This window comes from Lygodium microphyllum, chromosome 23 (assembly GCF_053477565.2).
Source record: "Lygodium microphyllum isolate KBCC chromosome 23, Lygodium_microphyllum_v1.1.10, whole genome shotgun sequence".
Lineage (NCBI taxonomy): Eukaryota > Viridiplantae > Streptophyta > Polypodiopsida > Schizaeales > Lygodiaceae > Lygodium > Lygodium microphyllum.
This window is the reverse complement of record NC_141157.1, coordinates 98,077,019-98,094,422: the sequence shown is the minus strand read 5'-3', so window position 1 is coordinate 98,094,422 and position 17,404 is coordinate 98,077,019. Positions and strand designations below refer to the sequence as shown.

General features: G+C 43.1%; 1 protein-coding gene across 1 annotated transcript in view; it reads left to right on the top strand.

The window, feature by feature from the left end:
- The window catches only part of LOC148016520 (ARM repeat superfamily protein), a 177,099-nt gene that overhangs the window by 44,635 nt on the left and 115,060 nt on the right, over positions 1-17,404 (top strand). The window contains exons 15-17 of the mRNA XM_087664736.1: positions 8,872-9,208; positions 12,173-12,357; positions 12,462-12,534. Coding sequence (XP_087520862.1) covers positions 8,872-9,208; positions 12,173-12,357; positions 12,462-12,534 — 595 coding nt within the window. The remainder of the gene's footprint in view (positions 1-8,871; positions 9,209-12,172; positions 12,358-12,461; positions 12,535-17,404) is intronic.

The window sequence follows — 17,404 nt, the reverse complement described above, 5'->3', positions numbered from 1 at the left end:
AGCCAATGGCTGAATTTCTGCACTATCCATAGGAGCAGCTGGCTGAACATTAGGTTCATTTTGTGAACCTCCAGCTGAATCACCAAAAGTAATGGGCAGCAGCCCTTCAAAAACATCACGGGCAGCGTGATATGTGTCCAAATCAGCCAAGGATAATTCTGATTTTTCATCAAAAACAACATCCCTGCTGACAAAAACCTTCTTAGTAACGGGATCATAGAGTCTGTAGCCTTTGCTCTCATTGCTATATCCCATAAAAATGCACTTAACAGCCTTGTTGTCCAATTTTCTTCTAAGTACCTGTGGAATATGGGCATAGGCAAGACACCCAAAGGTACGAAAATGACCAACAGAAGGTTTACGGCTGTTCCAAGCCTCAAATGGTGTGATGGTCTTCAAGGCTTTGGTAGGGCATCTGTTCAAAATATGGCAAGCACACATGACTGCTTCCATCCAAAAACTAAGAGGCAAGCTCTTTGCCTTCAGCATACATCTGGCCATCTCCATGAGTGACCGATTTTTCCTCTCTGCTACCCCATTCTGCTATGGAGTATAAGTTGTAGTATACTGATGTACTATGCCCTTCTGCTGCAAAAAAGAATTCAGCATAGAGGACATGTATTCCCCCCCTCGGTCCGAACGGAGAGTCTTAATGTGGCATCCAGATTGGTTTTCAACAAGTGCACTGAAAGCCAAAAATGCATCATACACTTCTGACTTCTTTTTCAAACAATAGACCCAGCAAAAACGTGTGAAGTCATCAATGAATGTCACAAAATAATAACAACCACCCAATGACATGGTCTGCATAGGCCCACAAACATCTGAATGCACTAACTCCAATCTGGTTGTTGCCCTGAAAGCAACATCACGAGGAAATCAGAAATGATGCATTTTCCCCAAAATGCATCCCTCGCATAAGTGCTTAGGAGGTCTCTCCAAGAGAGGTAAGCCCTCCAGCATCTGAGTACGCTGTAAAAGCATCAAGCTGCCAAAGTTTACATGTCCTAAACGAGCATGCCATAACTCTGCCTGTATCATAGCAGGAGTAAGAGTGGATGTCAAGTATGCTGAGTGATCTACTGAAAGAGCATCCAACTCATATAAACCATGACACAAAGATCCTGTCAAGACCAATGTCATGCATTCTTTTTCTCGAACCATGCAACTGTCATCATCAAAAGTGACCTGCATACCATAACGTGCCAAAGAAGAAATAGAAAGCAAATTCTTTTTTATTCCAGGCACAAACAAAGCATCCTGCAGGCGGAGAATAGAGCCATCAATGGCTGTGAGCTGAATCTCCCCAATACCACGAACAGGGTATGATGCATTATTGGCACACTGTACCGATTTCCCAACGGGAGGTGCACTAACTGAAGCAAACAAATCTCTGCGAGATGTGATATGTCTAGAAGCACCACTGTCAAAGAACCAAGTGTCAGCATCCTTTGTAGAGCTAAGTGCTCTATCGGCCCAAGAGATGTCATAACTGCAAGTGTAAAAACAATAGTCCCTGTCCACAACAAAGGACGCGGACTCACTAGCAGTGGAAGGAGTAGTAGAAACACACATTCCTGACTCCTTTTTCTTCTCTTTGGCAATGCGCTTTCTGCACTCAGTGATATAGTGGCCGGGCTTCTTACAATAATGACATTTTCCTTTCTTTGCTTGCGTCCCCCCTTGTGACTGATTCTGCGATGTGCCCGAAGTGCCAGAACTCTGTGGAGCATTTTTCACCTTGCTGTTATTGCCTTTTTGTCTTGCCACAAAAGCCTGCTCAGAGACTATAGCATCCACACCACTATTTTTCCGTGTTTGCTCCTCCTCTAGAAGCAAGCTAACCAGCTGAATAAAAGTGAGTGGGTGCTCAACAATCCTCATGGTGAGGTTCAATGCAGTATGAAAAGACAAGTACGAAGGAGGTAGGGAATTCAAGGTGGTGGATATCAACTGTGCATCTGAAAAATACTCATCTACATTCATGAGCTGCTCCCTCAAGTCTTGAATTTTGTTTAAGTGATCCTGCATAGAATCACCTTCATGCATCTTCAGAGTTTCCAACTCTTTCTTCAAGAAAGAGATCCGAGTCTCATTCTTTCCTGCAAACATATGCTCCAAAGTCAACCATGCATCTCGTGAAGAAGATGCCGAAGGGATATGAGGTATGATGGACCACTGAACTGCCAGAGCAATCAGCGACAAGGCCTGTGCATCACGGGTATCCCAAGCTTTTTGAGCTGCAGTTCTTGGTGGAAGTGGCTGAGGTGGAGCGGGCTGAGGTCCCCGTTGTCCACGTGCGCCATGGGGAGGAGGAGTAGCGGGAGCTACAACTCCCGGCTGAGTTTCCTCTCCACTGACATAATCCCATAAATTCTTGGCCACTAATACATTTTTCCTCATAAATGACCAAAGGGAATAGTTGTTTCCGTCCAGTCTGTCCTCCTTGGATACATACGTAAAAACATCACCTCCCTGATTTGCCATGATGACAAATTTCCAAAGACAAAATGAGCAATGTCAAAGCAGTACGAACTGGAAATCTGCAAATTTCCAGAAATTGCAGCAAATACGTTTCTGCAATTAATGTGCAATGGCGTACTCTGTCAGAAAACTGTCTTTTTCTGCACGTTTCCCAAGGTGCAAACAGTGCAATGCAACACTGTTATGTCAAAATCCCCAAAATTTTTGCCAAATTTTTCGTCAAAAACAGTCGTTCTGTGACTGTATTAGCAGTTTAAATGCATCTGTCCTCCAAATACACAAAAGCCCCAAAATTTCTGACGATTCAGTCCAGAAATTTGCATGAAATTTATTTCTCCAGTTGTTCTGTGCCAACCGCGTGTGAACCTCCTCTTCCAGAATTTTATTTTGGGCTGAAATAATAAAAATTTTGAAAATTTTACCTGGGCGTGTGGTAGAGGTACTGACGTGAGAACTGTCGCGAGCTGCAGGCGGGTGTCAAACAGCGGGCAGGTTGGTTGCGTGGCAGGTCGTCTGACGGGCGGGCGGACTGGCTGACGTGGAGCTTTAAAATGGCGGCAGGCGGACTGGCGGGCTGGGCGAGGTCTGACGGGCGACGCAGCTGCTGACGTGGTCGACAGGCGACGCAGCTGCTGACTTGGACGACTGCAGGCGACGACGAAATGTGAGAAGGCTGCGCTGACAAACGTCAGCGCCTGCAGCTGACGTGACGCGTCTGGGATGTTGACGGCTCCTGCTGGTGGCGCGCCGGGACAGGGCAGTGTTGCGCGTTGATTGTGAGCTGCACGCAGGGTAGAACTGGGCAGGTCCTGAGCTGGCGACTCGGGGGCAAGACTGGCGGGGACTCCTGGCTGCTGACTGAGGACCGCTCTGATACCAAATGTGAGAGCAGAGGATTGAGGTACAGCCAGATTCAGTAGATAGTGTGAGAGTGAGAGAGACAGAGTTGAAGCACGACACCCAAGAGAATAGACTGAATGAGTGTCATTTGAAAGTACAAAGTACAACCCTTAAACCTTAGGGTTGTAGGGGGGTGTTCACACCCGACACACACTAAGTGCCCAAATGTGTGTAACATAAGCACATAAGTACATATGACAATAAGACCATAAGTTTGGGGGAAAAAACCTCTCCTACCGAGAGTAAAAAGTGCCCCAGTGTCCTACTGATCACCGACACTCCCATATGAGCGTAGGCGTAAGTAAGGCGTGAGTCAAATACCCAACAAAATCAAGGATCCAACCAACTGCTTGTAGCGGGTAGCATTTGTTGCCGGAGAATCTGCATGGGCCATAGCCTTCCAGTTTGGATTCATATGAGTAGAAATGGCTTTACATCCCTCCATCTTAGATGTGGCCAAAAGCTCCTACACATATGGCTGCTGGGAGATGAAATCATCCTCGGAGTCTGGTAAATCTCATGGCCTAAAAAGAAATAAAGAAGGCCCATATCCGTCGTCTCAAACACCTCACGTAGTCCTACCTTAGTCTCCTTGACCTTTTGGGCATGGTCACCTATTAAAATAAGATCATCCACATAAAGCACGAACAATGCGTGCCGTCCAGCTGAGGTGTGGACATACAATTGGGGATTGGAAGAAGAACGTCATGCATGTGGAGCTTGCTTGAGGCTGTAAAGGGCCTTCTTTAACTTGTACACTTGTCCAACTAATGAGAAAAAGCGAGGAGGCTGCTCAACATTGATCTCCTCCTTCAAATCACCATTTAGGAAGCAAACTTTACATCAAGTTGATAAAGCGGCCATCTCCAATGATTGGCTAAAGCAAGAACAACTCTAATGGTAGCTATCCGAGCTTAGGTGCAAAGGTGTCATGGAAATCTGCCCCTGGCCATCGTGCGAAGCCCTTTGCAATGAGCCATGCCTTGTGTTTATCTAGAGTACCATTACTATGATATTTGGTATTGAAGACCCATGAAGAGGTTGAGGGACAAGATCCCAAGTGCCATTCCGCTCAATAGCATCCAACCCTTGTTGCATAGCCTTCTTCCAATGCTATGGATGCAAAGCCTCCTTGATGGAGGTGGGCTTCCTATCTTGTATGGCATGGGTCTTCAAATAATAGTTAGTACAAAAAAGCTTGGTAGCATGTGCCTGGTTCCTCTGAGACCCGCCACGGACCATCCTGTGGATACCACTTGTCAAGGACTCCCTCAATTCTGAATCATAGAGTGTGTCTCAAGCCCAATGAGGAGGCCAGATCTCTCCTTGTTGTGTTCCATTTGCTAAAGTCTTTGGAACATCCATTGGCGGTGGCTCAGTCAGGTGATTGGGAAGTAGTATCCTTGTGCGAAGATGAAGCATCTCCACGAGGCGCGGGCTCCAAAGGTACAATCTTTGGCTGCCCAACTATCTCGTAGATCTCCAAGCACGAGGTGCTCCTCACTCCCCTTGGAGGTTGGAACCTCCACAAATTGAATATCTCAACTTGTATAGACACCCCGCTTAACGGGATCATACAATCGGTAACCTTAGGACTGCAAGCTATAGGCCACAAACACTTGTTTTTGGGAAGTTGCTTCAAATTTATCATGCTGTGTCTTCAGGATGTGGACATAAGCATTACACCCAAAAACCCTGAAATAAGAAACATCAGGTTTAGACCCAAAATACGCCTCATAGGGTGACATACCAACAATGGCTGAAGTGGGGGATTGATTAAGGATATGAACTATAGTAGCCATAGCCTTGGCCCAAAGACATTGAGATGCGTGTCTATGCTCCATGGTGTGAGCCATCTCAATCACACTTCGGTTCTTCTGCTCCAATATGCCATTTTCTTGAGGTGTGTTTGTGTTTGTGAACTCCTGGTGTATACTGCAATTTGCACAAAATCTAGCAAGCTCGATAGAAACAAATTCTTCTCCCTTATGTGATCATGATGTTTTCAGTTTCCGGCCTGATCGGTTCTCCTCAAAGAGTAACCAATCCTTGAAGTGGGAGAAAGCCTCTGACTTCAGCTGCAAGAAATAACCCCATGTCATCTTGCTACGATTGTCTACAATCAGCATGAAATACAAGGTCCCCTTAAGGGACTCTGTCCTCATAGGTCCACAAAGATCTGTAGAAACAAACTCCAAGGGTGTTCAAGACTGCCTCGAAGCCATGGCATCATGATGCTGTTTACAACAGAGAAATCTGAAATTTCTCAGCCTCTGGTGATCTCAATGCTGTAATCTTCGGAGGAAGGGTGTAGAAAGGCTAGGAGATGAGAGAGAAGGCCGAGGAGAGAGAAAATTCAGAATTTCTTCGTGAAGAACAGAAGAAAATCAGTTGTTTATTGTTATTGCCCTATCAAATAGCCATGGTAGCTGTTACCTACAGCTTAGGACCACCAGATATATTGCTGCCCCATCCTATATGCTATCATTTGTACCAGAAGGACCTTGGGCTGCTACTGTCGCTTGCTCTTGGAGGGCTCCAAACTATTGTCGCATGCCATAGGACTGATCCTTTATAGCTACAAATCACACCAGCAACCTTGCTCTCTAACAATCTCCTCTCTCACAATGGTTGGAATAGCCTCCACTAGCCCCTAAAAACGTTTTTTTCACTTGCACAGGCAAGTTTTGCCAAATGGCAGTCTTCCCAAATGGTGTTTGCAGCATTAATCATAATTAAATATTAATTTTCAGTCTTTAAATATTGAAAATTAAGCTAATTATTATTTCGGTGCCTAGAAAAATAATCTAATTGGCCAATAATTAAATTGGCCAGGCAACTTTCATTCCCGAGTGTCTCTGTGCCATCTTTGACCATCAAATTGGCTTTAGGTACCATTAAACGCCACTTCTCTAGTGTCACCAAGTGATACTTATGGCCAAATGAATGACCTAGACCAACAACTAGCACTAGATACCACCAAGTACCCGTGCAACATAACTTATAACAACTTTTTCCTTTGACATCTCGTGATTTCCTAAGGTCTTGGGCTCGTAAATTTACCCTAACCCTAGTTACACCTCACATGTGTAACATTTACTTAACCATGTGATTAGAAATTAATCCACATGTTAAGTGAGGTTTCAAAAATACATGTTCTTATGACAGAAGTCAAGGGAGAAGGAGACCTTAGCTTGTAGACTCCACTCTCCTCGTATCTAAAAGTAAGCACTTGTCTCGGCCTACGTTTAAGAATTTGAAAGGAATGCGTATTAGACTCAACCAAGAGGTCAAGGGTATAAATCTTGTGTACCGAAAGCGGATGGTAACCCAAGCCCTTGGAACATAAAGCACCTTTGAAGTATCGGCACCTTCTTGCCCATCTAAAATAAGTTGCATGTTATCCCTCCCTTGAATAGGAACATAAGAGCTATCACCAATGAGAATCTGCCCATGCGAGGCAGCAAATGGGCAACACTTGTTGCAGAAGGAGTCATGTGCGTAGAGGCACCGGTGTCAACAATCCACTTATGAGGGTGTGGGGTTGTTATTGTTGCATTAGAAGCCCTAGGGGTCAATGCCTCAATCGCCTCCAAGTGGAGGAAGGCAATTGACGAGGGAGCAAGCACCGCGTTTGAATCCTTTGAAGACTTCTCCTTCTTCTCCTTATTGGGGCAAGCCTTTTTCTAGTGATCTGTCTTGCCACAAATGTGACAAGTGGAATCCTTTTCTTTCCCTTCTTCAATTTATTCTCCTCCTCTTTCTTTTGGTCCTTCCCCTTCTTCTGAGAGGATTGACCTGTGAATGCCTCTGATTTGGAAGCGTTCTATCCTTTCAGTTGCTTCTCCTGGTCCAAAACCATAAAAACCAACTCTTTCCACCGAAGAGTCTTTGTCCAACATGAAGCAATCAAGGCAGAGTAAAATGCACTAAATTGGGGCAGTAAGTGAGAAAGAAGAGTTATTGGCATGTTCTCTGAGGTAACTGCCTTCCGTGCGTTCTGGACTTACATTTGCAATTGTTGAAGTTTATTGACATGCTCCTGCACTCTGACTTGTTAGGGTTCAAAGTCCTCATCTCAACCTCTAGCACCCGCTTCATCATAGTCATCCGATTGTACATTTGATCAAGCTCTAGCCATATGTGTGGAGCTAGAGTCAACTGCTCGATATGAGCAATGATGGTTGGAGTGCAAGAGAGAAAGAGGAAAGAATGGATGGGGGCATTCAATTTGTCCCAATGTGCTTGTACCTTCATCAACTTGGGGAAAGCTTGGAGGCATCATGAGCTGTAGGACGGTCTATAGCCTCAGTCATGAGCTTCCTCAAATCATAAGACTCTGAGATGGCAAGCATCATTACTCGCCATATGCGATAATTCTTCCCATCAAGCTTTTGATTTGAAGAAAGAACCGGCAACATAGGGACATTACGGTCCATAATGAAACTTCGCGTCAACTTCAGTTGACATTGTAAATGGAATGACTTGTAGAAAAACAAGGGCATCCCTCTCTAACTCCATGCATGGTGCTGGTGCCTGCTAGGGCTTCCTCCACTCGTCCTTAAAGAGTTCCACCCACTGGAGGCTGTGAAAACTCAAAATTTGCGACAAAAGGCTGAAAATACAGCCTTTCCTCCTCCATGAACAGCGAGGACTTGCAAGAAATAGCAACTTTACTCCTTCTCCATGCACAACTTGTTCACTACAGCCTCCAAAGACCAAAAACTCAAACTTTTGTTGTGAAGAATCCTCTCGATCAGGTTTTCCCAGGATCAATCAGCCTTTTTGTGCTGCTCTAATACCATGTTAGAGTGCAACGAATGTGGAAGCATATGGACAAGACTAAAAGTAAATGAACACGAGAGAAAGGGAGAGAGAAAAGAGATAGAAGAACTCAAAAATCTGCAGTTGATGAATGCTGAAAGGAAGAGGGAAGATATACAAGGGTTGTTGATGTATCTCCTCGAGCTGTATCTCTCCCACCAGCACCTTAGTAAGTGAGGAGGGCAGGCTGCTATTGGAGCCTAAATAGGAGGAAATAATGCCATAAAATAATGCAGGTGGCTAGCAAAACTGGTCGATCTGATAAAAAACCTGCCGATTGGTCCACCAATGAATAAAATAATCAGTGAACAGTCCTCCAGCTTCCATGTGGCATCATTGCTTGCCTGATAAACTGCCTGTACACTGTGTGTGCTGAGAATGCCCACTAATTGATAGGAATAATGAATAATGCCCTCCAAGAGTACCTTCGAGAATTGACTGCACCAATGGTAACTTGAGAAATGCTAGTCCAGGGGATGACTAATCTCTAACACATTTGTCACACACACACACACACAGGGGGGGGTGTGTGTGTGTGTGTGTGTGTGTGTGACGAGTGTGTGACGAATGTGTTAGAGAGAGAGAGAGAGAGAGAGAGAGAGAGAGAGAGAGAGAGGTTTACAACTTTGTGTTCATTAGTTTTTCTAAATTTATAACATGCAGAGATATGGCAATGGAAGGTCTTGTGCCAACAAAGGTAGATAATAATAGCAAAGAACAATATCCATCTTTGACCAGCATGCTGGACTTTATTTTTGAGCAGCAGCCAATGCTTTCCGTTCTTGGAAGGATCGGTGAACAAGACCTCTTTTTCAAGTCAAAGACATACATTTCCATGATCGATTTTCTCCTGAGTTGTTATAAATCTGGAAGTGATTCCTCTATTTTTGAGGAACGGTTTGCGATGTTGTTGGAACATGCAATGGCCTCGAATGGTTCTGCTGAGCTTCATGCAAGAGCTTTGAGTGGACTGCTTGCACTTGCTTCAAATTCTTCTCAGGTACTATTCCTGTTGAACCATGTTCTCTGAAAATGATTGTGACTTCCTGTGAGCAGATGTGCAGCTGTACTAACAGGCCAGACATAGTATCAACTCTGCAAGCACAATTTGATGGCTTTCAACTAGTTTTTCCTTTTTTCTTTACTCAATTTGAAATAGAGACTAGTCCTAGCTATGGAGTTTATTGTTGCAAATAGTCTCCTTGACTGAGGTGTTTTTTAGTAAGGCAACATGTATACTTGCGGCCATATAATGGTCAAGGTGATTATATGTTGAAGAAAAATGCAAAGAGATTTGGTTAGTGTTTGCCATGCAGCCAAGTGATTAATACTAGGGCTGCATCCCCACAATTAAGAGTTGAATGCTGGAATGCTTGCTTCATGTCTTTTGCTTATGCGCAACATACCTGGTCTGTTAGAAAACTAGCATTTGGATGGCATTTCCACATGTGAGCTGATCCATAGTTTGATGGATTTTGGACTGTTCCAGCTTTCTGTTGGGTATGGGGACCTTTCTTCTATGCCATTGTTTAGAGGCGTGGCTAGTTTCTTGGAACCTTAGCTCTCATTATAATTTACATTCACCTATATAAAGGCATTCACTTGTACGCACTCGTTGTTCAGCTAAGCTAAGCTCTGTTGCTTGCTTACTTTGCTGGTTCATGCAAAAATTTTAGAGCCTTCCTTTTGTTTCCCTTCGATGCTATATACCCTATTGCTTCTAGGTCCCAATGTGGGCTTGTAGGATGGGATATCTGTTACAACTCCTAGTGCATGGTGCAATTGAAGGATAATTTGTGTCTTTCCTGTTCTACGGCTGTGCTGTCCTGATTTTTCCCATTTGAGTGCATGGAATCATTGTGCAGTTATTAGGCTTCCTGCCTAGACTGTGTCAGCACATGTGAAATTTTTTGTGGAGTTTTTCAATTGGCTGTACTGTTAGACAGATTGCTCTCTATGCTCTTTAGTTGTGTGTCTAAGTTGGCTAGTATGTGCGCACTTTTGGGGCACTTTACTTTTTCGCCCTTTGGTTCCACATCATCAAAGCCAGCTGCTTGTTTAGAAATCTCGCTGTCTGCAGCCTATGCCATGTGTGCACATGGGCCTGAGGATTGGTGCGATCCTTGTTTGATAATAAAACCTGCAAGATAGTTGCAGACTGGTGGATGGGACTGGTATGGTGTTAGTGCAAGCCTTCTGGGTCACTTTGACTTGGTTTTAATTTGGTTTTTAATATGTTGATGGAGTTGGTGGATGTTATGGATGCAGCTGTGACACTAGTGATAAAAACCTGTTTCATCTTGTGATAATATCTTTATTGGGAACTTGGTGTTGATTTCCAAAAGGAAGCTAGCCATTGTATAGGTGGTTAAGGGTGGCTAGCATAAGCTTTTGTGCGATTCTGTTGAATATGCATGAGACAACTGAGACCTCTTGGAAAAAAACTTTTTTTGACAAAATGATGATGTTGAAGTGTATTTTAGTTTGATGAGTCAGTAGTTATGGTGAGTGGGGGATAAGGGATTTGAGAGTGTGAAGGCAGAAATTGGGCCAGATTTTCTTTTGAATGTTGACCCTTGCATTTGTATGCAACATGCGTTTTGCCATGTACTATTGCATGTTGCCTTTTTTCTGTGGTGCTGTTTGTTGTGTTCATGGCACTGTGTATTGTTTGGTCTTTAATTACTCAGTCATGTTCACTTGGCATTCACTTGCTATAGGCCTGCCATTGTGTTTGTTTGCATTCAACTTTTAATTCCCTTGTTTGTCTGCAGCTTGTTCAGCTATTTCTCTTGCATCTGTCTGTTTTTCACTCCCGTGTGCTGTGCTTCTGCTCCACCTCACCTTTGTCTTTGTTGCACATCCTTTCAGCCACCCTTCTGTTTCTCAGAGCAGCCATGCCCTCAGTGCCACGATAAAGCTTAAAGTCTACTCTAATACGATGACAGGGACTCAAGTCTGTATGCTCAGCAGAAGGGAGAAGAACTCACAAATAACTAAACAGTGGGGGAGGAATGATGCACATGATACAAATGAGAAGTGAAATGAGATATGTAACTCAATACACATGAGTGGATATGTATAGATGAACCTGGTACACTACTCTACATAGAAAGGCAGTCCTCATTGAAATTTCTAGATAGAAAGAACTAGGCAGTCGAAATTTAAACCTGCTCACATTGATATTCACAACTTTGGAGAATGAGCACCCCTTTGTAGTGAAACGTTATTGTAACTTGGTTTTGACCCAAGGGAAGAGCCGAGGATTTATCAGTTGGACTGTGTTAAAGGGCCTGAAGTATGTTATGGTTGCTATGTTGAGTTAGAGGCATGCACCAAAAAGTTCTTCTTGATGTGATGAAAAGAGGAGGAAAAATACACCAAGTTGTGCTGTTGTTACAGGAATGGTGTGCATGTTTAAAAAACTCAATTACCCTTGAAATGACATTTTTTGCTGCTATATTTGGATCCTCCATCAATGCATACTCTATTCTTCTTCTGGGTAGCTTGGAGGGTCATATATCCATGATGTTAGTTTTTAAATGCAAATGCATACTCTATTTTTCTGGTTAGTTTGGGGGTTTGGGTGGTCATATACAATGTCAGTTTTTAAATGCAATGTGCAGGCTAGTTCATTTTCCTGTATGTGTGTGGGATTTGATCCTCAGTAAGCCAGTTGCATTGTTTGTAAAAAGAAATGCTGAGTGATGTTAAGCCTGCCCTTTTATGGTCAGAGAAGGGATTCATAGACTGTAAGTGCTGCACTTTAGTCAATTATCGAGATCTGTATAAGAACTTTGGCTCAAAGCTTGAGTGCTGTTCATCCTCACAGAAGATCTGCTGAATTTCAACTCTGGCTGTGAACTGCTCAATGGGTTCATGTAAATGCTGTTTATGCAGAATGGATGAGGTGTTTGTCATGAGACTGAAATTGAAATGCTGCTGTTTTCATTTTTCATTACAGAGATTTGTGGAACTCTACTGTACTAGGATAGAGTGGCTCCTACAGTTCATTGGACACTTGAACATGGCTACACGAGAGTCTGTAGCTCGGCTTCTGGGTATTGTCACGTCAGGACTATCGAGAGAAACAGCTGTAAATCTTCTTGAAGACCTATGTTCCAAATTTCGTTCAGGGAAAAAAGGAAGGTACTATATACCCAATCGCCACAAACATAATTTGACAGATTAGTTTTTTTTGCATGCCATTTTGTTTGATTGAGTAGTCATGAAAGTGTTCTTACTTCCTACAGATATGAAGACATGCATGGTGCAGTTTGTACAGTTGGCTTTGTATTAGCCCAATGTATGGTTGGTGTACCAACTGTAAGTAAAGTAATAAATGGCATCATGGTTTGAACTTTGTGTTGTCTACAAGTGTTATAGTAGCCATGCAGATGAAGCTAAAATATGTACGTAGAATACTAGAATAGCCTGATAGAAGCAGGATTATCTGTGATCAGCTTGTCATGAAGTGGAAGATCCCTTAAGAGTGTGTCCCTCTTGTTAAGGATTTCTTCCGTTCGAATAGCTCAAGTGTTAGCAGTGGATATAGGATTTTGTTTATGAAATAATGAACAGTGGTTTCATGTGTCTAAGAGGCCAGATTTTGGCACATAAATTTGGACTCTCTCCAAAATCTGAGAAATTTCAATTTGGGCATTTTGCTTAGCATAATTATGACTTTACTAGCTTACCTTTTGCGTAATGGGTCAGGGAGTCAATGAAAACAGCAGCTTAAGCCATTAGATCCAAGCACAAGGAGACCCCACCCAGACAAGTTTTGTCTGAGAGCGGAGCGCCTTGGTCAACATCTTCACCTTTTGGGGGTCCATCTCACTTGCTCATTCTAGGAACTAGGATCTTATTGTGCTCCTCAACTTCCAGAAGGCACATGAGTGTGGATTGGGAGTTGTTGGAGGGCATGATGTTGATGATGGGATTCTCGAAGCAGTGGGTCAAGGGAGTAGCAGCTCTTTATTCCTAAGCATACAGCTAGGTTACATTAGGTGGGGCCAGATGAGAGAGATTCGACATCTAGAGATCAGTGAGACAAGGCTGTCCATTACATCCCTTCTTGTTCTTAGTTGTAACAGAGGCCGTGAACTCCTGCTTGAGAGAAGATCCACAGTTATTAGAGGTATTAGGTTACCCATCCTTGAGTTTGAGGAGCAACTTGATGTGGATTTTGTTGACGACAGGCAGTTTATCTAGATGGGGATGAGAGTATTTTTAAGGCCTTTGTAGTGGTCATGGAGATATTTTACAGCGCAATAGGTGTTTTAATGAATTCACACAAGTCCCGTGAATTTGGATTAGTGACACTAGGCAGCTGAAATGGCGAACACACTAAGATTTCACCTAGGTTCTTTGTGGGCCGATAATGAGATCTCTTGGATGCCATGTGGGGATTGACATTACCCTGGAGAAATAGTTGGTACCTCTTCTTCTAAGCATCAGACGGAAGCTCCTTTATTGAAGCTTGACAAGGCTTTCATTAGCAAGGAGAGTGGGGGTCACCAACCAGGTCCTTCTTACAACCATGTGGTACTTCACTTTCTATTGGGCATTCTCCAAGTCATGCATTGGCGAGGTGAAGCGCCTTATTAGGAACTTTATTTGGTCAGGAGGAGATGGAAGCCTGGCTAGAGTGAAGGTAGCTTGGGATATCATCATACAACCTAGATCTAGAGGAGGCTTGGAGATCATAGACCTGGACATCTAGAACAAAGCCTTATTGACTAAGCTTAGTGTTAGGGCTCTTCTTCTAAGCGAGGAGTCTTGAAAGAAGCTTTTGATAGGGAGGTTTTAGTCTGCCACGCCTACACATGGAGGACCATGCTAGCCTTCAAGAGATCAGGACTAGAGACTTGGGGAGGAGCTTTGATGTCAGATTTGCAGCTGCTATTATCAGAGCATGAAGGCCTGCTTCATCTGGCTATCATGGGCTACCACTGACTACAGACAATGAGAAGAGGAGGCAGCCTCTTCTCTTCTTCAATCACTATTTGAAGAAAACTACTTTTCTTCAAAATTGGGATACAAACGTGGATAGTTCTCTATATCGATCGTTGCCTCAGTGGGAGACTGATTCGTAGTTTAGGAGCTACTATAGGAGATCGAGAAGTAGAGACTATAGGGTCTTAGGGAGGTAGGGGTATGATTGAGGTTGTGACAAAGGGAGTACCTCTCGACTGGCGGATGGATATAGAAACTTCTTAGACAACTGGGTTGGCCTCTTCTCTAGAGGGCCATCCTTCTAGCTGTCATTGTGAGTTGCAGAGACATGACATCACTTTTATGGTTGAGGAGGATTTTGACCTTCAACAAGAGGACTTAGACTGGACAAAGTTCACATGATGGTGCAGATAGAGTATCATAGTAGTGGTACAATGTGAGATAAAGTGGTACATTGACGTAGACCTAGCCACTTGCATGTGAGATTGATGGAGATAGTGGGCTTATTAAAGGAGGCCTCTCTAGAGATTATAGTGGGATCCAGGAGAGTGGGTTTGGAGGGATCCATTCCTTGATAGGCCATGCAACATGGCCTTCTTTGGCTACATCACTAAGTTGGGGAGAAGGATTCAGATGAGCAAGATGAGAGCATAGCTGGTAGCCACCATGCATTGGCACAAATAGGGCATCTCACACCATTTCTTATCAGATTTTTGTAGGAGACTAGATGATAGCTTTATGCCTAGGAAGATATCACTCTACCTATGGCTATTAGCTCACAGAAGCTTAGGATTGGCAATTGTCTTGGATATGGAAGGGATCTAGTGGCATGTGCAAGATATGGAGAGCCAAAGGAGACATAGAGACAGTGCTTATGGAACTGTCCCAAAGCTTGAGAGGTATGGAGGAGAGCCTCAGGATGATATTCGAAGGCAGAATAGAGGCTACGGTCATGACCTGGGGGGTTGTCGCTTGGGTCACAGACAGAGGCCAAACATGTGGCTATGAGGATGTTCAGGGGAACCTTTCTTTCCTCATCATTGAACAACATCTGAGCAGGCTCCCCTCTCTAGATCACTCACATGCATAGTGGACCCAGGGACATTGTCATAGACAGGTGCAGATTTCCAATATTATAGCCTGGTACATTTGGACTGCAAGGTGCAATCTTGCTATAGACCTTTAGGATGAATCCACAGCAGAGACTCTTTTGAGGATTTGGATAGAGATCATCCATACTATGTGTGGGAGATGGGAGAGGATACAGGGCGGCTCTAAGAGGATGAAGAGGAGGAGTGTGGCCTTCTTGCAAACCTGGGACTGAGGCACCCTTTTCCATACTGCCCCTTGGATGGTTTGGCATTATAGCTCACCAAATTGGTTGTGGTTGTCAACACAACCATTGTATCTGTGATGTATGTAGCTACTCCTTGCAGAGTTCCTTGTACTTTGTATTTTATCTTAAGGGAATTTTCTGCGAGGTGTAATCAATAGAATTTTCTCTCCCCAGAAAAAAAAACAAAGCTTCTGTGTTGTTTTTATTAGATCCTTAACCAGGTTGAATTGAGCTTCCCACGAAGACCTTAGAAGACTGAACCTGTGCATGTGGCAAAATATATAGGGATACATTGTGGCCACAATTGAACTAAAGAGCTGGAACTCTGTTTTTGACTAAGAATTATCAGATTTGGGCTGATGGCCAAAAAAGTGAAAATCAGAAAATGAAATGGCAAATTTGGAATAGCCAGATTTCAACAATACGCTTGAATCAAATTTAGGAAACTTATCCTTGGACAAAAATTTCAGATTTGGGCGCTCAATGTTGCCCAAATCTGAAAATGTGTGATTTGGGGATATTGCACAAATGGATCCTCTAAATCTGAAGTATTTGATATGGGGACATTGCACAAATGAATCAAGGATGTTCATATTATTTGTGTGTGTTTGGCTAAAAGCACAAAAGCTGGGACATTGGACGAACTTATATTGTTTTAGAAGGCTACAACCGACCTTGGCCAAGTACCTCAAATATAGTTATCTTGACACCCCACTCTAACCAACCTTGCATCCTTCTCCCTAACGCTAGAAAGCAAGTACACAAGTCTAGCTTTGAGGTATAGTTGTCTAACATATCTTACCTTTCCACATTGTAGTTTGTCTTGATGGCTCGATGATGGTTTCGGGTGTCAGAATAACAGGTATGTTGTGATACCGTGTGAAAATATACAACGAACCAAAGAGACAGTAGGGTTTGTAGGGAGAAACATAGAGTGTATGGCAAACATTGAGAGAGAAGAGAAGCTTAGAAAAGATAGAAGAACAAGCGATGAAACACTAAATCACACTATGTGAAGAAAAGTTGATAGAGTGGAGCCAAAGCTTAGAAGATGATTGCCCTGTATTATCCTGTCCGAATCAAGCAACAACTCTTGTGGGGAATCTCCATTGTGAAGGAAGCGAAATGCAGTCCTTTGGGCAGTGGGCTATTGAAGTAATCACTGGAAGTTGAAGGACAGCTGTCGAGGGAGCAAAGCGTAGTCCTCTAATGTTGTCGGAGATGAAGAAGATGATCATCAATTGTCAAGGGAGCGAAGTGCTATCATCTAATGCTAGAAAGTGGGCTAGGTTGCGAAATGCAATAGTGGAATGTGGCAATAGAATGTCGCAATAGAATGAAATGCATTAGTAGAATGCTATAGTAAAATGTAATAGTAGACTACTACAGTAGAATGGAATGCCGTAGTAAAATGCAGTATTAGAATGCCACAATGAAACGTGGCAATAGAAAACCTTTTGGCATGAGTCTTTTGATAAGCTTGAGAACCGTTTATAGTCGCTTTTGGGATTAGTTTTGCATCAGTTTTTGCATTAGTTATTGATTAGTTTTGCAATCGGTTTGTGATGAGTTTGGAGTCACATTTGCAACAGTTTGTGATCAATTCTCAAATTAGCAAAATATTAGTTTATTATCGGATTATGCTTAGTTTTCAATTGTTTATAGTTGGTTCCATGGATAGAAGTATGTTTGTAAATGCCATTGACAGTTTCAGCCATGGTTTATGCTGAGAATATGCTTTACGATGGTTGTGAAGTTAGAATAGTTGAGAAACATGAGTATCAAATGGGTTTCTAGCAATAGTTCTAGGCTAATTCTCAATATTATCTGATATTTATGCTTGTTAGAAATTTTCAGTAAGGTTTTTTGTATGGGGCAAAGTTGAAGAACAATGGCCAATGT